Source organism: Penicillium verhagenii (genome assembly GCF_028828195.1).
Source record: "Penicillium verhagenii strain IBT 33310 chromosome Unknown utg000008l_segment0_segment0, whole genome shotgun sequence".
Lineage (NCBI taxonomy): Eukaryota > Fungi > Ascomycota > Eurotiomycetes > Eurotiales > Aspergillaceae > Penicillium > Penicillium verhagenii.
This window is the reverse complement of record NW_026643172.1, coordinates 2,175,458-2,200,343: the sequence shown is the minus strand read 5'-3', so window position 1 is coordinate 2,200,343 and position 24,886 is coordinate 2,175,458. Positions and strand designations below refer to the sequence as shown.

General features: G+C 48.6%; 8 protein-coding genes across 8 annotated transcripts; 3 read left to right on the top strand and 5 right to left on the bottom strand.

Moving 5' to 3' along the window:
- Positions 1 to 1,676: 1,676 nt before the first annotated feature.
- On the bottom strand, positions 1,677 to 2,385 carry N7466_008809 (BTB/POZ domain-containing protein; the record flags this gene model as incomplete). The annotated part of the gene is made up of 2 exons (XM_057168198.1): positions 1,677 to 2,175; positions 2,255 to 2,385. The coding sequence occupies 2 exons, from the start codon at positions 2,383 to 2,385 to the stop codon at positions 1,677 to 1,679; spliced, it is 630 nt and encodes a 209-aa protein (XP_057018829.1).
- Positions 2,386 to 3,603: 1,218 nt separating this feature from the next.
- Positions 3,604 to 4,743, bottom strand: N7466_008808 (putative alkaline lipase; the record flags this gene model as incomplete). The annotated part of the gene is made up of 6 exons (XM_057168197.1): positions 3,604 to 3,759; positions 3,830 to 3,874; positions 3,924 to 4,294; positions 4,352 to 4,415; positions 4,467 to 4,594; positions 4,653 to 4,743. The coding sequence occupies 6 exons, from the start codon at positions 4,741 to 4,743 to the stop codon at positions 3,604 to 3,606; spliced, it is 855 nt and encodes a 284-aa protein (XP_057018828.1).
- Positions 4,744 to 6,261: 1,518 nt separating this feature from the next.
- Positions 6,262 to 7,830, top strand: N7466_008807 (uncharacterized protein; the record flags this gene model as incomplete). Its single annotated transcript, XM_057168196.1, has 3 exons — positions 6,262 to 6,696; positions 6,773 to 7,385; positions 7,442 to 7,830. 3 exons carry the CDS (start codon positions 6,262 to 6,264, stop codon positions 7,828 to 7,830), a joined length of 1,437 nt encoding a protein of 478 aa, XP_057018827.1.
- Positions 7,831 to 10,509: 2,679 nt separating this feature from the next.
- N7466_008806 (uncharacterized protein) lies at positions 10,510 to 12,533 on the top strand (the record flags this gene model as incomplete). The annotated part of the gene is made up of 2 exons (XM_057168195.1): positions 10,510 to 11,497; positions 11,557 to 12,533. 2 exons carry the CDS (start codon positions 10,510 to 10,512, stop codon positions 12,531 to 12,533), a joined length of 1,965 nt encoding a protein of 654 aa, XP_057018826.1.
- A 2,147-nt stretch (positions 12,534 to 14,680) lies between these two features.
- On the top strand, positions 14,681 to 20,388 carry N7466_008805 (extracellular serine-threonine rich protein; the record flags this gene model as incomplete). Its single annotated transcript, XM_057168194.1, has 6 exons — positions 14,681 to 14,746; positions 14,833 to 15,033; positions 15,094 to 17,074; positions 17,408 to 17,470; positions 17,600 to 19,032; positions 19,297 to 20,388. The coding sequence occupies 6 exons, from the start codon at positions 14,681 to 14,683 to the stop codon at positions 20,386 to 20,388; spliced, it is 4,836 nt and encodes a 1,611-aa protein (XP_057018825.1).
- Positions 20,389 to 20,739: 351 nt separating this feature from the next.
- On the bottom strand, positions 20,740 to 21,207 carry N7466_008804 (RidA family protein; the record flags this gene model as incomplete). The annotated part of the gene is made up of 1 exon (XM_057168193.1): positions 20,740 to 21,207. One exon carries the CDS (start codon positions 21,205 to 21,207, stop codon positions 20,740 to 20,742), a length of 468 nt encoding a protein of 155 aa, XP_057018824.1.
- Positions 21,208 to 21,413: 206 nt separating this feature from the next.
- On the bottom strand, positions 21,414 to 23,062 carry N7466_008803 (aldehyde dehydrogenase; the record flags this gene model as incomplete). The annotated part of the gene is made up of 2 exons (XM_057168192.1): positions 21,414 to 22,282; positions 22,354 to 23,062. 2 exons carry the CDS (start codon positions 23,060 to 23,062, stop codon positions 21,414 to 21,416), a joined length of 1,578 nt encoding a protein of 525 aa, XP_057018823.1.
- Positions 23,063 to 23,312: 250 nt separating this feature from the next.
- On the bottom strand, positions 23,313 to 24,624 carry N7466_008802 (amidohydrolase family protein; the record flags this gene model as incomplete). Its single annotated transcript, XM_057168191.1, has 2 exons — positions 23,313 to 23,784; positions 23,936 to 24,624. The coding sequence occupies 2 exons, from the start codon at positions 24,622 to 24,624 to the stop codon at positions 23,313 to 23,315; spliced, it is 1,161 nt and encodes a 386-aa protein (XP_057018822.1).
- Between the last annotated feature and the right edge of the window lie 262 nt (positions 24,625 to 24,886).

Sequence of the window (24,886 nt, the reverse complement as noted above, 5' to 3'; positions counted from 1 at the left end):
TTCTTTCTCTCTTTTTTTCTTTTGCTCCTGAGGTCTGGATTCCTGTTGTTTTTCACTTTCTACTACTATATTATTTTGTTTTTGTATAATTTTCTCATGTAATTTACTCTGTGCAGCATTTCTTATACTGATATATTTCGTGGGCTTGTTCACTGAGTGAAAACTGAATGGGGGGGGGCTTTAGGTATTCATTAATAACACATGCTTATGCTATTATTGATTAACCTTGGAAGCTTTAAAGTTCGAATTGATATCTGGATTATCAATACAAGATCAACATGATATTCGCGCTCGGTGCCAACATTTGAACATTTCAAGAACAAGGATCAACATTTGAATACATATGATCATAGGCACGATCTTTGAAGCGAGCATACTACCTACCTGAGACTGGAGGTGACGACGGCCGTACATGTAAGCACTTGAAACTATTTTTTAGAGTGCAGCGGTGGCGGCAGCCATAATCAATTTGTTAATAACATGTATTCGTCTTGACACTTGGTGCCAACATTGAAGTACTTTTATCTCCTAATTCTACCTTAGAAGCTCTGAAGAATAAATGTTTGAAGATACATTAAACATTGAAAGGTGGAATAAAATGGTATATCACGTAAAAACACCGTTCTGCCCAGGTGCCAGTCAATTTAAGGTAATAGATTGGTGTGAGCCGGTCCCCGGTCCACCGTGGGCTTTTTTCGACGGGATTAATCAGGGCCGGTAACTGCCAAGGTTCCGGCCTCGGAACTAGAGTAGTGCATAGTTCAAGTCAAAAGAAAAGGGAAGCTTGGTTAGTGTGATGTATTGATTCAAGTCCCTGAGTTCTCATCATTTCCTAGGAGTGTAGAGAATGTTCCGAACAAGCACTTGAGCACTTGAGCAGAAGGTTGAAGAATACCGACATTGAAATGTTGAAATGATCTCAAGTGCTTGCAATTATAGATATACCATACAGATACCTATGTGGAAGAAGGGTTGAACATTTCAAATGTTGAATGCACCCAACTTGAGTGAAGAATGGAGAATACTACTAATTGATGATATATGCTATTTTTGTGACCTACTAGTACTATGAAGATTAAACACAAGGAAGAATACCATTTGAGGCGGCCGGAGTTATCAATTTCTGTTTCTCAATCACCAACGAGCGTAGGGCTCCGTTAAATCGTAAGGCTAAAAATCAAACTTAAAGGACGGAACGAAGACATGAAAGACATAGAGTCAACGAAAAACGAACAATGCAGACGAGAACGCAGTTGTCATAGTGGAATATAGCACACAATCAAGAATGGAGAATGTCGGTCAACGCAATTCGCTTTACGCCAATTCGATTAAAAATGAGTAGGGCGGTTTCTTCAAACCGTTTAAGGGCGGCCAACCTCGCGAGAATTGAAGAAGTCAATTTGCCATGAAAGCAAAAAAAACAACAGACTGATTCAATAAAGAATAACGCAGTCAAAAGCGATTCTGGTTGAAATAAGCATGCCTCCCGATTCAATTTCAATTGTCAAGTCGTTCGATCTGGAAGCCAAAAGAAACAGGCAATGTGACGATAGATTGTTCTACTGGAACAACCGCGGGGTTCGCTTGATGCTACTAAAGAAGACTGTAAGTAATGGTGACAAGAAGCCGCCGAGAAATAGCAGAAATGGGTTTGAAAGCAAAAGCCAGGAGGACTCCTACCTAATCTCCGCAAGATCGTCCATGTGGTTGCACATTGCCACGAACAGATCAAAAAACAGCTTGCCACCATTCTCCATTTCCATCTGCATAGTCCCGCTTCTCTTGAATGTCTTGCGACTTCGAATAATGAGAGCCAGGTAATGAGCGCGCAGTCGAGATTCGGTGTCCGGGGTGTGGTCGTACGCATACCGAGCAGATCGCAAGATCACATCAGCCGGAATACCGATTTGAAGTCCTTGCTTGCGAAGAGCAATGTCCTTCAATTCTTCCAGGCCATATTTCTCGGCAGCGCAGTACACCACGGTGTCCCGGAGCACGATATCCTTCACACCAGAGTGGAAGAACGTCGCCTCACTCGACCCGCAGCCTCCGGTTTGGTGAGGGTCCTGGGCGTTCTCGAGGTACCAAGAGTCTCGACGCTTCCCACGCAGTAGGCGTGGGTAGTAGTCACCCTTGTACAGATACTCGAGGACGCACGAAAGGATCTCTGGTTCTCTATGCGAAGTATAAGCATGGAGTCTTTATAGGTGCAGCGACGAACAGAAAAAAAAAAGGAAAAATAAGAATCCCTCACTCGTCAGGTAGAGCCAGCTGCTTTGGACCGTCATCCAGAGATTTCTCCTTCAGGGCGGTGCGAAAGAATGGAGAGATGGACAATACATCCTCGTGGGCTGCGAACAGCCGCTGGTCCTGACCCACGACCATCGTGATGATGGGACTAGTCAGGGCACTAATCGTGACTTGATTAGCTTTCAAAACCCTCAAATCTATCATCATGAAATTACCACCTTCCCGGTGACGGGTTATCCCCTCTTTCTACTTTCTCCTGCATTCTCTCTTTAGCCTGCTCGTCGTATCTCTTCTTACTCGCCTTGACGGTCTTACCCGCCCGGCTTTTAGAAGTGAAGCTCTTCGACGTAAAGGAGCGTCTGAACATGGTGATACAGGTTATTCGATGGAGGTGGCCGAAAATTCCTAAATGATCAGAAGGAGCGATACGAGTTGGTCAAATAGCAAAACAAAACAAAAACAGAAAAAAATACACTTGACGCTGCAGATCACACGAGCATGTGAGAGAGTCTGGAAAGCTGTCGTCCTAAATAGTTCCCCCGTTTCATCAAGAGACGGAACGAAACAATCTTCGGATGATGGCTTTGCATTCAAGAGTCCCGGGAGACTCAGGGTGCGCAATTTGTCGACTCTAGCAGGCGTGAGAAAAGGCAAGTCGGGGTGAGGGGGACGAGCGCTATTTAAGACGAACGGTCAGGTGATATCAACTGCAGGTGCCACCATCACCAGGCGGAGCCTGTCTTATCTCCTATTGGCATAATCAAGTCGGCCTAGTATCACTTGTAACTGTTGCTTATTCGGTGGCGCCTAGCGGCCGCCTCGTATTGGCTGCCGCGTCGCGGATCGGCGTTGCCAAATGCACGTTGCTCCTGCCGCCTAGACTCAGCTGCTACTTACTACCTGCTAGCATATGATAATTTGGTAACTAGTATACACTCAACTAAAAAACCCAATCAAGAAGCTTATTGATAACATGACTAGGAACGTCACTGTGTGCGTTACTTGTATTGGACCACGGGTCCCAATCCGGCATCAAAGTGTTCACCACCAGGTACACAAGTTAAACCCTCCGTAACGTGAACGTGATGGAATGGGATTGGAGATCAGAGATAACGGCGCGAGTTTCAATTGGTACAAATCACAATTCTGAATTTTGCCCATAACAATGGGGCTTAAAACGAGAAATAATCTGACACTTGGTGCCAAATATAGTTATTGACAGTTGTATGTATGGTTCGGAATCCAATGAAACACTTGATACTTTGAAGTGAACGAGCCTATGATGATCCTTCACCTGCGAAGAACTTCATCAACTCACGTCCCCGGAAAGGTCATAATTTTCAGCGCCGCAAATTATAGCGAAGCACATCCAACAGCTCCAAGCTCGACGCCAAAGCTATAGAAATGACCGGCAGTCACACTATATTGTCCGTTTCCAGCAGAACAAGAAGTGTCGCGCTCCCCGGAGCATTTGACGACGGTTGCTTCGGTTCCAGAACTGTAGTATTCCTAGATCAAACATACAATGTCAGTATATTATCCGTGGCGTGTACAAGATGACCAAGTAGATTTTGCTCACGGTTCCGTAATGGACAAAGTCGTATGGGGCTTGGATGTACATGTTCTACGATCTGGTCAGTCGATGTATGAGTTTGATATAAATCAAAACTTACGGGCACACCATCATCGATGTTGTTGCCACGGTTCAAAGTCCCATTGAAAGAGTCGGCAAAGGTAGCCCAGGCCTGGTTGCCGATCGGAAAAGCAGCCATGGCATTGCTAGTGATTTCCTTACTCGGAAAGTTGGCAGCCAGCGCCACGTATGAGATGTAAGTGAGTGAACCTCCTAGTGAGTGTCCAGTCGACTCCAGCGTGTAGTCCGGGTACTTCTCTACCAAAGTCTTGACCTCTGAGATAATGGTATCGTGGACGGCGGACCAAGGGCTGCTGATGCCTTTCATGATCTGAGCACCCGAGGGAATGGTGACGCCGGAGAGGGAAGGGGTAACCAGAGCGGTGTCAATGTCATTGATAATATCCGTTTCTAGTGGTAGTTGTCAATACTTCAACTCTACACTGGAGACGAGGGAATAATACTTACCGGTGGTGGATCCCTTCATGACGACTGATATTTTTTTCTTCTGGGTAGAATATCCAACGAATCCCTGTCAAGGTGAGAAATTGACGGTTCAAAATCGAAAATAAATGTTTATTACCTTTGCGTTCGTTGACACGTCGTAGATTTGCTTTGTAATGGTGACATCGAAGGCTGTGTCAGTGCATCCAGTGTACGCAGCGGACGATAGGTCGGCAGCACGCTGTAAGAAAGACCAAGCAGCAGTATCTATAAGTTTTCAAAATGTCAATTGGCATTCCATCTTGTGGGGTTTAGGTTGACGAACCGGTAGTGGCTCGCGACTGCAGCGCAGGGAAAGCAGAGACCTGCGCTAGCAACGCGGCCGTGGTAATGAAAGAGAAGCTGTTGAAATACATTGAGAAGTTTTGGAATGAAGTCAAACCAGATACAGCGGAAAAGTCTTGGCTCTATTGCGCAGAAAACAATCTCAATAAAATTATTGTGCTCTTCCAAGACTGGTAGTCCTGGGAACGGTGTGCTTTAAATACCTTTTCCATGTTCCAGGTAGACTTTTCTCAATATGGTGCGTGGAGCAAAGTTCCTTGATACAAGACTTACCTACCTACTGAGCTCATAGCGGCGTTCTTTCTAGAAGAGGTACCCCTCGTCTCAGACTCAAACCTCACAATGCATAGAAACTTTCGGAGGTATCTCCATTTTGGCGTGCCTCGGGATCAGCGAAAGGGAAGGTGTTGGGGCTCGTGGCAGAGGATCCGCGGGCCATTCGAGCCAAAAAATTGAATGATTGGCCGCATGGGGGTCTCAAGTTTGAGAACTTTTTTTTTAGCTATAAGAGAATGCTGTCACTCCGTTGGTCTTGGTCAATTTTCCAGTATCCGTCATGTCGATTTGACGAACAAGTGGCAAAGTACCAGAGTCCAGAGTATGAACTAATAGATGGAAATCCTGCACAGAATGGGTTTCAAATGGCGAGGCTAACTTGCTTCTCCAACGGTCCACTGGGATGTTTTTTCAGCAATAGGGGTCGAGAGTCGAGACTCAAAAATCAGTCACATAAAACACAAGTGGAATGAAATCGGTGCGGGAATGGCGGTTGCATTGCCTGTGATGATGATATTTCGATACCAGCAAGGACATGCATATTGCTTCAGCCATTAGATTAAGCGTACTGCTGGTCCTTGCATAGCGTAATCTTTTAAGGCTATAGCTTTGTTCTGCCACACCGCTTGTCAATAATACCACATCCGCTTTTAACCTTTTGCTAGGTTGCGCGCGCTTTATGACGCCAAGCCTTCATTTAGTAATTGGTCCAGATTGACTCGGTGTGGTTTTATCTACTTATTTTGCGTGGCATTGTTTTCCATATGCAGCTATATGTACTACTTTAAACACTCTAACAGTTCACTACTGGAATCTCATTTATATACGAGATTCCCAGTATTCCGGTGTTCTTTCATTCCAGCGAACTTGGTGTTAATGAATTTCTCCGACAACTTTACTGCTTCCAGCATTTCTATAATTGTTGACGCTGTGGCTGAGTACGAGGAGCGTTGTGGCGCAAGTGGGGCTTATCCCACATGCCAGCCACCGATGATATCATCAGAAAGAGCTCTTGTAGGCTTGTAGGCTGTAGCTTAGATCAAAACTTCCCCGATGCACACTCTTCTGTTTACACCATAATCCTCTATTTTTCGACAAATTCTCCCCCTTTGCCGAACTACTTCAATCTATTGCCGATCTATCTGCACTTGGAGCCGCCCGTACAGGGTGTGACCTATCAAGTGGATGCGCTCAAACCTCCTCACCTTCACTACGCGCCGACCGCGTTTCAACTTCAACATTTAAGATTCCCTCGCTACTGCTTCCTGCTATCATATTCCGAGTACGGTATTGGCTGTTCCCCTGTCACTAAAATGGAATATCTCAACCAGATGAAGAACCGCCGGCGCTCGTCGCAGGTCTTACAGGCACCCAAACCTGTCTTGACAGAGGAGGAGGAAGCCTTCCTGCGAGAAGTCACTTCGTCGGAAAATGGTGCCAGCTCTGTCGCAAAAACACCATTACCAGGAGCTGAAGTTCCCCCAGAGAGCTCGCCACCGTTTGTGTTGAATGAGGGTGCTGACCAGGTCCCTCTTCCTACTTCGCCAGCTGAGGAGTTCGGAAAGGAGCTAGGAGAGCAAGGGCGAAGGGCAAGCCAACTTTCTGGTAGTCCTGTTACCAAAGAGCCAACGAATTTAAAGACAGACGACGAGGCCATTCCAGTGGATTCAGCGGCCCCGGCGGTCTCAGACAAAAAAAAGAAAAGATGGAGTACCATGTTTTGGAAGAAGAACGGCGACTCCAAGAAGGTAGGATATCCTTGGTCTTCAGTGCCGTCCAACTCCCTTTGTATTCAGCTTCCTAACATTTTGGTCTTCTATGTAGAACAAAGACAAAGATTCGAGCAAAGAAGACCCTTCACGATCTCAAACCTCCGTTCCTCCATCGACGGCAGCACCGACGGCAGATAATGAACAGGATGCTCAGAAGGACCAGGAAGACATGACAGACATTCTGGAGCGATTGAATCTCGCAGCAGATAATAATCGCGTCTTTTCCATTAGCGACGACACACAGGAACTGCTTCGCAAGTTCAAATTGATCTTCAAGGACCTGATCAACGGTGTCCCCACGGCCTACCGCGACTTGGAGATGCTCTTGACAAATGGCAATCGCCAATTGCAAGACACATATACCAAGCTGCCAGGCTTCCTTCAAAAGCTCATTGAGAAACTGCCTGAAAAGTGGACTGAGACTCTGGCACCAGAGATGATTGCTGTAGCTAGCGAACGAGCCACTCAGAGTGGGGTCAATATGGAGAATGTTGGCAAAGCCGCCGCTGCAGCCGAGAAGATGGGAGTCAACATCCCTAGCTTGAAGGAACTGGTTTCAAAGCCTGCTGCCATTGTGGGGATGCTACGGTCGATTATGGCGTTTTTGAGGGCACGTTTCCCGGCCGTGCTAGGAATGAACGTCCTTTGGTCACTGGCTCTGTTTAGTAAGTCCCTCGTCTTCTGGTAATGTGCATGGCTCATACTAATCATCATATTCCAGTTCTCCTATTTGTCCTATGGTATTGCCATAAACGTGGACGCGAGGTCCGCCTGGAGAATGAACGACTGGTCACCGAAGAGGAGATAAATCGACTGAATGAGAATACCACTGAAGGCAAGATTCGTCCCACTGAGACATTTACAACTACGGCACCTCAGGGAGCCTCGGCGGAGGAGATTCGAGAAGGTGTGAGGAAGGTGGAGCAAGCCCGGGCATCTTCGGCGTTGGAAGCTGCAAGTTCGGAGCCTCTGAGCCCCAAGGAGGAGACAGAGACCACACCCTCCTTTGCGCCCCCTACTCGAAGCAAGTCGCGCCTGTCTATCTTTGGCCGATCAAAGAGTATCCCGGGGCCCTCGTCTCCCGACATTGCTCCTTATCCAGGGACTTGAGCATCTGGGCAAATTATGAAACGTGACCGTCAGATTACTTGTAAACATAGCTTGTGAATACGCAAACTAATATGGCAGGAGTCCGGGCAGAGCGATGATAACGATTTACGGATTGATATGTGATACTTGCCAATGTTTTTATGATACCGTAATTGATATCGATGATTGATAACCTACATGAATTATCTATATTTTTTTTTCTAAGCGAATTGAACTTCCTTTCAAATGTTAAAGGTTTCTTGAATCAATATTTGAAAATTGAAGGTTTGAACCTTAACTGGGCAACACCCATGTGCATACCCGTGGACCTAGTGCAAAATGTGCATGCAAGATTTGATGGATCTATTTAACCTTGAAATGTTTAATGTTGTCGGCTTCCCGGAGTCGCCGGCTTTTGGAACCGATCAATTCTTGAAACAAATGTGAATTTGAAGACTTGAGCCGAGGTTGGGAGAAAGGATCCATCTGGAATCTTCTCTTTCAACCTTGGAAATGTTGGGACCCGTTTCCTTACTGAGGAGGTCTGGTGATGTCCATTCAATGTTCAAATGCCAAGCCATTCCCGATACGCCTGCAGAGTGGCAATATGTATTTCCAGCAGATTCTGGCAATATATGTACTAATGTATTTATCGCGACGTCAATCCATTACGTTTTCGATGCCAATATATTCTTTCTCAAAGACATCTGGACATTCAAATTTCCTTTTCAACTGAAAAAAGATGTACTCATCAAATAATCACCAAATATTGAAATGGATGAAGATGTGAACATGACTTGGAACATTTGAACGTTGAAGATTGCCCAGGTGACTTTTGACGTGATTGGATGACGGAGGATTGATGTGCAGATCACCAATAATCCAAGCCACATGTCTGATTTGAGCCTCCAGATCCTCCCGTTTTTCTACCCCTTTCTTTACAATATTTTCTTCTTTTCTTCTTCCGTGAATTTTCTTCCTTTTCCTTTCCATTTTTTCTCTTCACCATATAGACCACGTGGACCAAAGATCGGAAGGCAGAGGAAGTTGATGGACTTAAAAATAGGCTAGCGTAAGTGGGGCACTAGCGGGCGAAATCTCTAACATTATTCAATCCATTGCGGGGCGGAAGATGATCTCGCAGGAAGAAGTTTGGAGAGGAAAACCATTTCACCCCTTGCCTTGGAGGGGTCATTGCTCCCCCCCTCATCTGTACTCTGTACAATCCTTCTAAGGTTAGATGTACTTTAGATAATATACATTGGGCCGTGATGAGATAGGGCGATCTATCTCATGCATGCAGCCGCAGTGGCATGTTGTCCATGCTTACCGCCTATTTCCCCCCTCGAGACTTGTCCAGTTCAATTCAATTTAGAGGTAGTGCTTGCAGGTTTCCAAGTCGAGAGAAAACAAAGGCTACGAGGTTTTCTGGTCATCGGAATGGAGGGTCCCGAGTTGCCACCACGGGAAGGGAAAAAAAAAGAGAAAAGAGAAAAAAAAAAGGAAAAATCAACACGATTGTTGGACCCAACCAATGGATGAGGAGTATACGTGCTGACCTGGACTGATTCTGTGGAGTCATAGGATGATTCATCCCATCTTGTGTCATGATCAGAGAGGAATGAATCATATTTCCCATGTCTTATTTTTTTCACTCTCGCACGGCTCAACTTGGGGCTTTTGCACGTATTATTTTCCCAGATAAGCGCCAATCTGACGTCGTCTGGACTCTCTTTTTACCGTCATGCATGTAGTCCAAACTAGTTTGATTTTGATCAAATTCATTTTGATTCTGATTATTATGATTGAATTTCAAGGCTCATGCCATGGACCCGCATACTTGCCCCAGTTCTGGGTCCATTTATCCGTAGTTTAGCAAAGTTTTTCTTTTCCCCTCTTTAGTGCTGATACTGTAGAGCTTCATTTTGTCTCCATTACCCCCGGTTCTAGGCCGTAGAAGATTCAAGAGACTATCCCGTAGACAAATAACGTGCAGGATTTCCAATTGCAGAAATCTCTAACTGGATTCGATTGGCGCGAAAGATGCGGTGAAGTGACGCCAACGAATGGGCGCCCGTGGAGTCCGGCCAATCAATCCACCCCATTCCCCACTTCCGCTTTGGCGGGAAAAATCCATTGGTTTAGTAGGATTATTATCCCTTCATCTTTCCTCTTCTCCAACAGCTTCACCACTTTTCGTCTAACCCTAGCCAACCCCCTCTTCACCAACTACCACCCTCCAAAAGATACCCGTCAAGAATTCATGCCAAATGGCTTTCGTTGAGCTGTAAACGCCTCGCTGAGGAGCCTGTCCCCTGCTGGCTCCTCAGTCCCGCAGCTCCGACCTTCAATTCAACTTGACGATATCTGTTCCTCTTCTGATGCCCATAGAAGCATCGGAATTGCCCCCCAAGTACACTCCCAGAAAAAGCACTTTGCCTGTCCACTGTGGACCGGAGGTGCTTCGTGGTTAAGAAGAGAAAAAAAAACTTTCACTCCCCCGCCCCCGACGATACTCCCAACTACAATCCCCTGGGACCCTCCCTCCAATACACTCACAAATCCCTTGAACGGAATCCTCCTCGATATTCACTTCTTGTCACATTCTCAAAAAAGAAGCTTCCTGTGACCGAACAAAAAAGAACTCCCGTCGACTTACGGAAAGAAGAAAAAAATTATCGACAAAAGAATTGCGACGATATGCCGCAATCGAGCCCATTTTCTACAAAAAGAACTCACAAGGGCTCATCTAAAACTACACAACGCCCCTCCACACCCGAATTAAAAAAGATGAGACACCTCGATATGTCTCCCAAGGCCATCGTACAGTCGAAGAAGATGGCCAACTCCCGTACTGGCGGAAGTGGCTCATTTGAGCGAAAAAGGCGAGCATCATCCTCATCAGTCTCCAGTGTCTCATCCGTTTCCTCCCTTGAGGAATTGAGTGAGGATGCCGATGAATCCGAAGATGATGCAGACGACGAAGAGGACCGGCCGCTGGCCCAGGCTCGGTCTTTTGGCAGGCGGTGGAACAACTCCCGCAAAGTAGTCCGACCAACCGTCGGCGCCAAGGGCAGCAAGAGAAGACGGGTTTCGGACGATGAAGAATCAGACAACATCTTGAGCAGCGATGGCGATTCCGAAGATAGCTCAGATGATGCCTACGCCGCGGTGGACTACATAACAGATGACGATGAGGAGCAAGATGTGGAAAAATTGGAAGAGATGATGATCATGCAGTCTGAGAGAGAACATCGCGTCTTGCCCACGTCAGAAGCCTCTCATGACCAGTGGCATGGTACTGAGATCTTTGGCGATTCCATGTTTCTGCCTGCTGCCTCATTTTTCGACGAGGAGCAGATATACAGTGCTATGGACACTTTTGCTGAACCTGAAATTATTAGCGAGCCGGTGGAAACTTCCGTGGCTCGTCGAGTCCACTTTGAGGAGCGATCCGACTCTTCTTCTGACAGCGACTCTCACACCGAGGATGAAATCCCCAGTGATTTCCTCCAGCAAGACTCCTTGGACCCTCAGCTGCGTCGCATGATTGAGAGCGACAATGAAAATCACCGCAGCCATCGCCGCCAGTCTGAAGAGATGTTTGGCGACGCTGATTACGGCCATGGCAATATTTACCATGTCGAGTCCGAGGGTACATCCGAGGGTAGCTTGAGTGGTTATGAGAGTATGCTGACCATCTACCAAATTTTACTTGTTTATGTTTCTGTGCTAACCAGCTCCCAGGCGATCATGGCGACACAACAGATGAGGATCTCCCCCCTCCAGCCACTATCACTCACCCTCGTTCCCTGCTTCGCCGAGACTCGACCGACTCGTTGGTCGCTGCCGGCGATGACAAGAGCGATACCGTCCCTCGTCGCCGTGGTCCTATCATGGGCACATTTGTGGCGGACCCTCATAAGCCTGTAGCATTGGTCGATTGCACCGGAAAGCATCTTGTCATCATTCCTGCCTATGCCTCCTCTCGTCACGACTGGCTGGAATCCGCGGCAAATAGCATGCCCGGCACCGCCAACAACAGCCCTCGTCAAACCACTTTGCAGCTGGTCGACGAGAGTGATACCGATGCTCTTGCATCCCCCAACCAGATGGACTTTAGCCCTATGCTGGCTTCCAGTGCCAACCTCATGATGACGGCGCTCGGAAACGATCTTGCTCCTGGTGGTCAGGTCATGGGCCCCCCGGAAGCATTCTACCCCTCTCGCGACTTTGCCATTGATAGCTCCTTTGAAGAGGATGATGAAGACGATCCCGAGTCGGCTCTCAATGTTGACGACTTTATTGATTTTGGAGATGGATCTTCCGATGAAGAAGATATGGGCAACCTTGACGATGACACCCTCATGTCTCCCATGACTGGTGGATCTTCCATTGCCAACATGGGTACTCCAACACCCAAGCGCAACTCGGAGTCCCAACCGGATACCAACTCCGAACGCTTCCTCGAACATCTTGACAAGGGCATCGTCACTGCTTTCCGTCGCAACCATAACCGCTACCAAGCCCTTCTCCGCCTCCCCCAACACCGCGAATTCATGCCCGCTAACTCCCCCGCGCGACCCGCCAGTGTTTTCCGTCATGCCAAGCATACCGACCAGCGCACCCCAACCCGGAAGCGCAAAGCAAGTGGATACACTGGCGGCGAGGCTGTGCGTCGCAAGCTTATGGACGCGCAACGTCGCACCCAGGTGCCTCTTTAAATGTTCTTGGCTGGGATAAACCCCCCAATTAACGATTCCACGAAGTTTGGATTTTTTTGTTTTCTGAAAAAGAGATCGCATGATACACACGGACGTTGTTACATTTGTATTGAGTCGCTGGCAGACTTGTGCCCTTGGGGAGGCAAAGTTGGTTTTTTGAATATTGCAGTCTTTTGTATGATCTTTTGCTCATCCGATGGATGATGGATCAACATGTTTTGGCAATCAATTATCAACCGCCCCCGACATCCTCATGTTGTTTCCCAAAAAAGAAGATCGATATCGCGGTTCTCATGATCCAAAAGTTGATCGATTCTTGTGTTATTGCATTGGATTGTTTTGGCCTTTCACCTTCTTTCGCTTCTCATTTGTTTTTAACCTTTTTTTTTTCTTTTTTGCCATGGACCCCCTCTTTTGAAGAGGAGACGGTGATACCTTTGATTTTTATGGCGTTTGAAACTCGGAACTATGTTGAATTTTAAATTCTCTCTACAGACATTCTGACGAATGGTGGATGTATGTCATTTTTCTACTACATACTACAATCATCTTTTCCCAAAAAAAAAAGTTAAATCTCGAATTCTATCAGCTCCGTAAATATAACTGTAACTGCATCCATAAGTGACCTCGGTTAAAGGATATCCTGAGGTAGTTTCAGACTTGGAGCCCCTGTTTACTTATTACTTTATTCAATACCTTGGGCTTCAAGTGCCACTCTTGTGCTTGTGGACTTGTGGACTTGTGAACCTGAAATAGCTTGGAACGTGACTGAAGTCTCTAATATGATATGAATCACCTACTATTGTCTAATATAAAGGGTTGAGCTAGCTAAGCCACAGTCCCTCAGTCTAGTCGTAGCCATGTGTCAGGTTGAAAGAGCGCCCCTGTCAGTGGGAGTTCTGAGGGAGTAGCGTGGATTTTCAAGGTCAGTGCGCCGGTACAGTGAAAATTATGTAACTGGTGGAAGTTGACCAAGAACCCCAAGCTATTCCCAAAACCAAAACCCGATCGTCGCAGAATGGAGTGAAGAACTGATGCAGCATGCATGTGCCTGCATCGTGTGGGCGCTGACAAAAATCAAGAATCGTCAAGCTATTTTTGGGGCGGAATTGTTTGAATGGTTTGAATGGTTTGATTGTTGAAAGGGATCCTCCCCGGATTTTCTAATTGGCCGAGCCCAGCAGGACTCCACTGTAGTTGTCAAATCCTGGCTGTTGATTGGCTTACGTAACCGCTGAGACTAAGGGGGACCCTCTTTCAGAGTCTTGCACAGTTACACTTACCGAGTCAACGGACACACTGGGCTGAGGGCTCTTAGGCAGCTTATGCGTTAGCTCTTCCCCGTGTCGATCTGGCGGTGGCGCCCTCACTTGAAGGAACCTATTTTAGGCCGATCCTGGCAATTACCCTTGTCCTCTTTATTGTTCTCATTGGATTACCTTGTAACCGCCGGATGTCACCGAACCGAGAAGCTCCGTACTGAAGAAAAAAGCCATGACTTCTCTTGATTGGGTACTGGCCTAGCCGCCTGCTAGGTTCCTGCACTAGCGTCTCCGCTTTGTCTGCTGTGAAAGGATGCCCACCTTACTACCTTGCCTTGTTCTCCATCGACCTCGTTTCACCAGGTAATGGGGAGTTCTGCCTATTGGAGGAGACAACGCCCATGGGTGCCGGATTGTCTTATACAGGTTGCAGTGAGGCTTCGGTTCTAGACTCGTCAACGGATGCGGTTTCATACTTGAAGAATTACATAGAAATGTGAGTTGGGCGCCTATATTAAAGATGAGGGTGTTCCCCAGGTTGTGTAGGCAGTTCATCATTCATTTATTCAAAGGTTGTAACTTGTAGGAGGGCTGGTTCTCTCATTCATTTCCTATTTGGGGTGTTTCTTTTCCTATCGTTTATTGACGCTCTTTGTTGTTTACTTTCTTTCACTTTGCCTCTTGTCTTTCAACCTTTCCTACTTTCCCTCCAACTTTCTTCCTTTTCTTCCTTTCGAAGATCTCTTCTGATTTTCGACACTCTCTCGTTCAATCTTCTGCTCCTCTGATACTCACTTTCACCTACATCTTGCCCTTTTCCCCCCCGTCGTTTTGTGGCTTCTGTGGGTGTCCTAACCTACTACACTCGCTACCATGGCATTCAAAATGTTTATCATGATCGCCACGTTCACGGTGGTGATGCTTCTTATGTTGCCACAAGTTCCAGCTTTGGTATGTATCATGTTCACTTGGGATGTTTACGCGTTGACGTGCTTTTTGTCTACGGTAATATCAACAAACACTGACCCCATCTACAGTGGTTTAAAGATGGAAGTAAATCCATCTTCACCTTCACTCGCGAAGAATCTCAGATTCAGTGCAACCCGTACCAGGAGAAGTCCCATGGCTTCAACTGGGCTAATCTGCCTAACGGTCCCTTCTCTACCTATGGTGATTTCCATTTCACCGATTTCAACTGCAGCAACACCTTTGGCACTGGATCCATCCACAAATATGGTGTATGTTGTTTACTTCAAATCATCGCCTGCATTGTGACCACATACTAACATGACGTGTAGAAAAAATCCATCACTGGTGTGGTCAACAAGTCTGGCGGCCTTGGTCCCATGATGACTTCCCGTTCCGCTTTCTCTATCAAGACCATCTATGCCTCGGCCCCGAAGCCAATCGATCTCATGATGAATTTCCTTATGCCTAATGATGCCATCTGCACCAAGGTTGCTCCAATCTCCACTAGCGTCGCAGTCATCGACGTTCATGAATGTACCGGTGCCATCTCTGTGCAGTTCGAGCTTTCCGAGGACAGCCCCGAGACCACCGCTGAATTCGGTATCTACAACATCATGTTCAGCTGCGGAGAGAAGAGCCCTGTCATGAATGTGCTTGTACAGGATCCCCCACACATGGACATTCGCAAGCGTGGAGCGTCTTCCGTTCCCTATGTTGTTGTTTCGCCTGAAGAGACTTCTGGGTCTGTTGATGCTGGAACTACGGCTGCTGCAACTTCCAGCTCGGTAGCTGATGCTAACGGCGTAAATGCCGGACACACCGAGTCTACTACCAATGCCAATGCTCAGACTACTAGTGCTTCAGCCACCAGTAATCTGGAGGTTGTTCCTCAGTCTTCTCCCTCTGCATCGGTGGAGTCGCCCCAAACCTCTTCCAGTTATGTTGTTGTTGGCCCAGATAGCGGTACCTCGAAGTCGGCTGCACACCCTGCAGCTGCTACTACATCTGTGGCTGTTGTTGAGACCCAGTCAAGCTCCTCAAGCTCCCAAGCTGTGTCTACGTCCTCGGCCCTTATTAGCTCATCGGCTGGTGTCACAGCCTCTGCCGCAGTTACCGGCCAGCGCATGGGAACATTGACTATCTATTCCACCAGCGAGATCACTGTCACCAGCTGTGCTGCTACTGTCACTGACTGCCCGGCTCATTCTACCCGTGTCGTCACTACAGTTATCCCTGTCTCAACTACGGTAACACCCATTACCGGGACGGAGGATAGCACTACATCGGCTGCTGAGTCCACACCTGTTGGCTCCACCCCAAGTGGTAGCTCGCCTGAAAGCTCTGCTGTCACCTCGCAAAGCTCATCTTCTCACGAAGTCTCCCCTGTTCACTCGCCTAGCAGCTCTTCGGTGTCTGCTTCTAGTAGCAGCCCAGTGATTACCGGCATTGCGACTTCATCTGGAGCGGGGACTACTTCGCAAAAGTATACTACGTCGACTGTCTACACCACCAGTGAGATTACTATTACCAGCTGTGCTCCCACTGTCACAAACTGTCCGGCCGACTCCACCACTGTCGTCACTTCGACTATTGCTGTTTCGACAACTATCTGCCCCGTGACTGAGACAGAGACATCCGCCGAGAAGACTTCGACTCCCGTCGGTGTTTCTGCTGAAACATCCCCGGCTAGCTCGCCTAAGGGTTCATCTCCCGTTGGCTCCACAACTGAGTCTGTTGCTACTTCGCCCGTCACTTCTTCCCCTGTCCATCCTGGCACCTCGTCAGCTGCGATCACAGCCTCGCCTAGCAAGTGGACTACTTCCACCATCTATGTCACAAGCGAGATTACCATCACAAGCTGTGCTGCCACCGTCACAAACTGTCCCGCTCGCTCCACCACAGTCTCGACGACTCTCATTCCAGTGTCGACAACTGTCATCCCAGTAACAGAAACAGAGACTACCACAGAGAAGACTTCGACCCCTGTTGGCGTTTCCGCTGGATCCTCTGTGGCTGTTTCGCCCAGCGACTCGCGCCGACCTTCAGGATCTTCCCCTGTGACTACCATCCCTACTTCCCCGGCTGGCACCACACCCTCGCCTACCAAGTACACAGTTTCTACCATCTACACCACCAAGGAGGTTACTATCACTAGCTGTGCTGCCACCGTCACCAATTGCCCGGCTCATTCGACCACTGTCGTCACCACTACTGTTCCAGTTTCGACGACCACCGTCCCTGTCACCGAGAGCGAAACAGGTAGTGCGCATACTTCAGTCGGTTCGACACCTGCCGTTACATCTACTCCGAGTGGATCTGGAAACGAAGTTACCACTGTTGTAACCTACGAGACCACAACATGGTGCCCCGTCACCGCGACAGAGACATCTGGCTCTATTACACACACCATTGTCACTAGCACTCTGTCGAGCGTTACCGTCACAGCTACCTCTACTATCCCCGCAACTACCTCAACTCCGGTTGGCGTGAGTGCTGGATCGACTCCTGGTGGATCTGGAAACGAGGTAACAACTGTTGTCACTTATGAGACCACTACTTGGTGCCCCGTCACAGCTACAGAGACATCTGGTTCTATTACACGTACTGTTGTCACTAGCACTCTATCGAGCGTCACGGTCACAGCTACCTCAACTATCCCTGCAACCACCTCAACTCCGGTTGGCGTAAGTGCTGGATCGACTCCTGGTGGATCTGGAAACTCAGTGACAACTGTCGTCACTTATGAGACTACAACCTGGTGCCCTGTTACGGCTACAGAGACTTCCGGTAGTATCACACGTACTGTTATCACTAGCACTCTGTCCAGTCTCACAGTCACAGCCACCTCAACTATTCCTGCGATTACTACTGAGGTCGCTACCACAACCCCGGTTGGCGTGAGTGCAGGATCAACTCCCGGTGGTGGCTCTGGAAACTCAGTGACAACCGTTGTTACATATGAGACGACTACTTGGTGCCCTGTCACAGCAACAGAGACATCTGGCTCTACTACACGCATCGTGACTACAAGCACTCTTTCTACCGTTGTTGTAACATCGACATCGACTGTCTGCACAAAGTGCTCTGGTACTCTTGGATCTACCACCCCTGTGAAGGTTACTCCTACAGAGTCTACCTCTGTGACAATTACTGTGACTACCCCCACAACCACACCTGTGAAGGTCACTCCCACAGAGTCCAGCTCGGTGTCTACTCTTACTGACTCTAGTCGCTCGGTCACAACTGTTGCAACTTCCATTACAACTACCCCTGTTGGTGTTAGTGCTGGATCGACTCCCGCCGGACCTGGAAACTCAGTGACAACTGTTATCACTTATGAGACGACTACTTGGTGCCCTGTCACAGCGACAGAGACATCTGGCTCTACTACACGTGTCGTGACTACAAGCACTCTTTCCACTGTTGTTATAACATCGACATCGACTGTCTGCACGAAGTGCTCTGGTACCCCTGGATCTACCACCCCTGTGAATGTCACTCCTACAGAGTCCACCTCTGTGACAACTACTGTGACTACCCCCACAACCACACCCGTGAAGGTTACTCCCACAGAATCCACTTCCGTATCAACTGTTACTGAATCTAGCCGCTCTGTTACTACTGTCGTGACAACCCCCACAACTACACCCGTTGGTGTTAGTGCGGGCTCAACTTCAATCACCCCTGGCAATTCAGTCACTACTGTTGTTACCTACGTTACCACAACTTGGTGCCCAGTTACGGCCACAGAGACCTCGGGCTCTACCACACGCACAATTGTTACCAGTACCCTTTCAAGCCTTACAGTGACAGCTACCTCAACTATTCCTGTGACTACCACCGAGGTTGCTACAACAACTCCGGTCGGCGTGAGCGCTGGATCGACTCCGGCTGGATCTGGGAACTCAGTTACTACTGTTGTGACTTACGAGACCACCACCTGGTGCCCGGTCACCGCTACAGAGACCTCTGGCTCTACTACCCGTATCGTGACCACAAGCACTCTTTCAACTGTTGTTGTAACCTCTACGTCGACTCTTCCAGCTACCACTGAAGTTGCTACGACCACCCCTGTTGGTGTGAGTGCAGGCTCGACCTCGGTAACTCCTAGTGAATCATTAACGACCGTTATTACGTACGTGACCACGACTTGGTGCCCGGTCACAGCTACTGAAACCTCTGGCTCCACTACACGCGTTGTTGTTACTAGCACTCCTTCGACAGTTACTTCGACCACCACGTCGATTATCCCTGTTACTACTACTGAAGTCACTACCACTCCTGTTGGTGTCAGCGCTGGTTCGACCTCAGTGATTACCCCTGTCAGCTCTGAGACTACTGTCTCGACTTACTACACAACTCTCACTACCTTCCCGGTCACCAACACAATCACTACTGGTGGTACAACAAGCTTGCAGACCACCGGCTCTGTTTCTACTGTGGTTCTGACATCCATTGTAACCTCTACCTGTACCGAAGAAAAATGCATTGTCGGCCACACTGCAACTTCAGAGTCGACAATCCCGGTGCAGACTACAAAGACCGAGGTAGAGACAACAACTGCCCCTGGAGCTCCGGTGACTATTATTCCAGTGACTGTTAGTGCTGGCTCCACTTCCAGCTCCCAGGAGTCGACTGTGACTGTTGTGACCTATGAGACTACGACCTGGTGCCCAGTCACAGCTACAGAGACTTCCGGCTCTATCACACGAACCGTTGTCACTAGCACTCCCTCGACAGTTATCGTGACCGCCACATCTACTGTTCCCGTCGTTACCCCTGTCGTCGTCGAGCCAACTACTGCTACCACTACCACCCCCGAGTCGACAGTGGTTATTGTGACCTACGAGAGCACCACATCTCACCCAGTAACATCCACTTGGACATCCGGTGGCTCGACCAGCACAGTAGTGACACACGATGTTTCGACAGTTACCTTGACCTCAGTCTCAACTGTGTGCCCGAACTGTGTCGCAGCAACATCCACCAGCACAGGATCTGGCTGTCCCGCATCCACCGTCGTCGTACAATGCATTGACACCTGGCTCAAGCCAGAGACAAACTGCACCTCCGATACCTCGACAAGCTGCTACTGCCCCAACGAAGAGTTCACCAACAAGGTCCAGTCCTGCATCGAGTCCTCCAGCAAGTCCGATTCCGAGATCGTGCGCGGCCTCTCCTACTTCGCCGGTCTCTGCGCTAAATGGGTTCCCCAGAACCCGGCCATCTTGACTAACGTTCCTGAAACCATCACCTTGAATGGTGGTGTTTGCGGCGTTACTCGTACTGCATCCATTGGACTCGTCGGAACCCGCACCGGCCTTTCTGTTCCAGTCACTACAATCACCTACCAGACTTCCGTTGTCACCGTCCCCCTGGTGAGCTTCGTGACCACCACCGCTTACGGCACCGGTCCTTCTGTCGCGATCGTTCCGGCTGTTACTGGTACCCCCTCGGGCTTCATGCGGCCCTCGCCCATGAAGAGCTCCCCGTACCGTTCTGGGAGCGCAACTCCCTCCCCAAGCTACACGCCCATCTTTAATTCGGCTCCACCCGCGGCCGGCTCGGCTCTACTGAGCGTTCTTATGGGCACTGCTGCCTCTTTCCTTGCGTTCTTCCTTTAGAACGATGTCTTTCCGCTGGCGGTTTGCACATGACTGCACGCAAACTTCGCCTACGCTGCGTTTTGTATTTTTTATTGCTTTTTATCCCTTATGTTTTCGATCGATCGTTGAATTCATAAATGGCACTGTGACATAGTATTTCTTAAAATAATTTGATACCTTCTCAGCCTGGGAAACATGGAGACGGGTTGCGTTTGTGCTTTATGGATACAGGGGGCGTTTTCGGAGTCCTCTAGTTTAGTCAAATCTACACCTGGGCTGTGACCACAATAATCCAATTTCCACTACGCTTTCGCAGGATGTAGCGAGTAGTATCTACTAGTAGTAGGTGAATTTTGATATTTCTTTGAATCAAACAAAATATGCGGTACATTTAATCTCGACAATAATCTCGTCTCGCGGCAAAGCCCGCACCTCGACAGTCGTCCTCGCCGGCGCAGTGATCCGATCGGGCCAGACCCGGTTCCATTCCTCGTTCATACCAGTGTAGTCGCCCTTCATGTCTGTCAAAAAGACAGTCGCATCTACCATATTTGCAATTGATGCTTTGCCATCCGATGCGCCTTGGATAATGGCATCAATGTTCGATAGAACGGCTGCTGTTTGCTGTCGGATGTCGAGCGCTAGTGTGGTCTTGCCGTCGGCATCTTGGCTGTGGTTTGCTCCGACAAAAGTGCCATCGCCTCGTCGGGAAGATGTGCCTGAGACGTAGATGTAGGATCCCTTTCCGTCGGGTGAGGTGATGGTCCGAGCGTGCGGGTAGTTGGCTAGGCCTTGGGCGTGGGCCGAGGGGCGGAAATATGGGGTGCTTTGGGACATGGCGGGATACTCAATGGAGAAGAAGAGTGGCCAAGAGAAGGTAATATGCAAGAGGTGCTTATCGATGAGATTTCGTGCCTTGGTCAGATTACAAAAAAAGGCTTTCAAAAAGAGTATTTCAATTCCAGGAATCCAGGCCACCTCGGATAGATCCGAACGGCCCGCTATCCGACGTCATTCCGCAATCCCCAAGTCTACAGTGTCCACTACCGAATATGAAGAGTCCGCAAATTCGTAAAAACATCACGGCTATGCGAGCCGCCTTCCCGTCCAGTCCCGGACGCCTTCATACCTCCAAATGCCGTGCCCAACTCCCGCACAAGCCAGCAGTTAACCCACACCAGTCCAGCATCGATGCGTTCCCCAACCCGGCGCATCCGGGATCCATCCTTCGTCAGCAGTATACTAGCCAATCCATTCGGGTTATCATTGGCAAGTCCAATAGCCTCTTCCTCAGTATCAAACGGAGAAACCGTAACCACCGGTCCAAAAATTTCCTCGCGCATAACGACACTCCCAGTCCCAACATCGCCAAGCACAACCGGCGCAATCCAGTACCCGCCCGCCGGGACCTCATCAGGAACGCCACCAGTAAGGAAGGTCGCATTCTCACTCTGCGCCAGCAAAAGATACGAGCGAATCTTATCGTAATGAGCCCGAGAAACAACCGGGCCAACCGTTTCCCCACACCTATATTGGCGCAGCACATAGTCGACAAAGGCGGACAGGAACCGCTCGTAGATAGCGCGATGGACGTAGATCCGTGATCCACACAGACAGATTTGTCCGCTGTTTTCGAACGCGGCTTGTGCGGCTGTCGGAATTGCCTGGTCAAGATCGACATCGTCGAAGACAAGTGTCGGGTTTTTACCGCCTAGTTCTAGGGAGAGATGTTTGCCGATATCTTCTATCGTGTCTCGGCGGATGCTGATGCCTGTTTTTGTGCCGCCTGTGAACGAGACGCCGCGGACATGCGGTGATTTGACAAGTGTTGATCCGGCGACTGGGCCGTCGCCGAAGATGATGTTCATCACGCCGGGTGGGAGGTGGGCTTGTCGGAATACTTCGCCGAGTACTAGTAGAATGTCTTGGTCAGTCGGGAGTCGGGGGAACTTGATAGATTTGTTGGTTGTAGGAATAACGTACGGAATGCGGTCATGCTAGTTACTTCGCTGGGTTTTGCGACACCTGTGCAACCGAAGGCAATGCATGGGGCGATTTTCCATGTGAGGAGGTATAGTGGCATGTTCCATGGTGAGATGAGCGCGAAGACGCCGACGGGCGAGCGGTGTTCGTATGTGAGGGTGGAAGGATTGCCATCAACAAAGCGTGCTGAGCCTTCATCGTGGAGGATGTAAGTCGCGAAGTATCTGGAATATGTAACACAAAAACCAATCAGTATTCGTAACGAAATTAAATCAATTAAATCAAGGAAACAGTGTTCTGACCGGAAATTCGACACCGCACGGTCGACTTCGACTCGGGCCCGCGCCAACGTCTTTCCCTGATCAATGCTTTCCCATACCGCGAACAATTCCTTTTTGTCTTGGATGATGGCGGCGATCCGAAGAAGGATCTCTGATCTTTCTTGTCGCGGGGTGTTCGACCAAGACGGGAACGCTTGCGAGGCAGCCTTGACGGCGCGGCTTACATCGGATGCACCGCTTCGAGGGAGCTTGGCTAGGAGCTCCCCGGTTGGTGGGTTGAACGAGTCAATCCAATTGTTGGAATCTGCATGTTGGGAGAAAGTATTATCGATGAAGTTTTGTAGATGCAGATTATTCTCTGGGCAGGTCAGGTATTCTTTGGCGGCATCTAAGGTATCGAGCTTCCATAGCTCGGAGATTGTACTCATTTTGACTTCTGGCAGCAATCAAGTGGGTGATCGTTGTAGGTTCTCTGTTTATTTCCTTTCGCGAGACTCAAGAGTCAAGTGGTTATACCGTTATACATAGTGCGGATATACACTGACCAATAGGGAGCGAGTCCGAACGGCTTTTTGCGGAGTTGCGGAATATAGTAAATGATAGACATTTGAACACACTCAACAATCTTGAATTTCATAAATCCGGAACTTGTATATACAATTCTTGTAATCAAGACAATTAAGAGTGTAAATAAAATCTCTTAAAAATATCCTGCAACCCCAAAAATTCGATCGCATTTCCATACAGCATCATTGCCCTCGCCTCGGACGAGAAAAGCTCAGCAACCTGCTTATCACTCGCCAACATCTTACCAGGAACCGGCATCTCCCCAAGCGGAAACGGATAATCACTTCCCATAATTACACGATCAGCTCCAATCTTCTTGCAGATGAATTCAAGCAAGTCCGGATCATGGACCAAACTGTCAATCCAAATATTCTGCTGGTGGGACTGAAAATATGTCTCTGGCGATAATCCCTGCGAGCGATGTGCTACTAGATCAGGTCGACAGTCGTAACCGTGTTGAATTCTTCCAAGGAGAGGAAGATAAGCACCTCCGGCATGCGCAAAGCAGAATCGTAACTTGGGATGTCGGACTAGAACACCCGAAGAGAGTATGGCGTGCATAGCCAGTGCTGTTTCGCTTGGCCTAGATAACATTGAACAGGAGTCAAGTCAGTAGGAGCAGCGGATACTAGTATATCAGTACATAGATTCTCGAGGACATTACTGACATTCCTACTAGCCACGCGGACCAGTAACTTCCCCATCGATTCTTATTCTCCCTCTCAAGCTCGTACCCGAGTGGATGCACGAAGATCGGGAAGTCCAGCTCCTCGCACGCCGTCCAGAAGGGCTCAAAATCCTCATCATCCAACGTCTTCCCGTTGATCTCCGTTCCAATCTCCACGCCTCTCAGACCAAGGAGATTCTTTGCTCGTTGAAGCTCCACGATAGAACCGGATACATCTTGCAACGGGACTGTAGCTAGTCCTACAAACCGACTTGGGCGGTCATGGCAAACGGACGCAATATGGTCATTGAGGTATCGAGCCAAGGCTCCCGCGGGCTTCATTGGCTTGTCGTATGAAAATAATATTGGCACCGTGCTGATGATCTGGATATCAACACCCGTCGCATTCATCTCTGCGGTACGTACTTCTGGGTCGAAACAATTCGGCTCGACAGTTCGGAAGAATTTGTCGCCGACGAACATATCAACTTTGGGAGAGACAGATGATGGGGCACCATTGTTGATGTAACTTTCGGACTCTTCATAATCTTTGTTCGATGAAAGATGTGGTCGGAGAGTCATCCAGTCGTGTCCGTTTTCGTCGGGATTGCCGTGTGACTTGGAGAAATCGGGGAGAGATGGTGGCATTATATGGGTGTGCATGTCGATTTTGAAGGAGCCAGCGGCGCGCTCTCCATTTCCCTGGCTCTGGGTGCTCCTTGAAGAGCAGGTACAACAGCCATAGTTGACTGTCATATTGAGTTCGGGTGGACTTTGCAAAAATAACTTTTTAATGAAGATAGTAGTAGGCGCTTAAAGGCTTCAGATTTGCAATCTGAATAAGATATTGTTTCTTTGGACTTTTTTTCTATCTTTTCAATCCTTTCTATATCATCCATTTCAGCTCAACAAGCAATGATACTCTCTTTCCCCCCGAAGTGGGTCTCGGATAGATCCGGCGATCAATCGGAGGCCGTTGCGGCTCGAGTCCTCGCCAGTACCCATAGCACTGCTGATC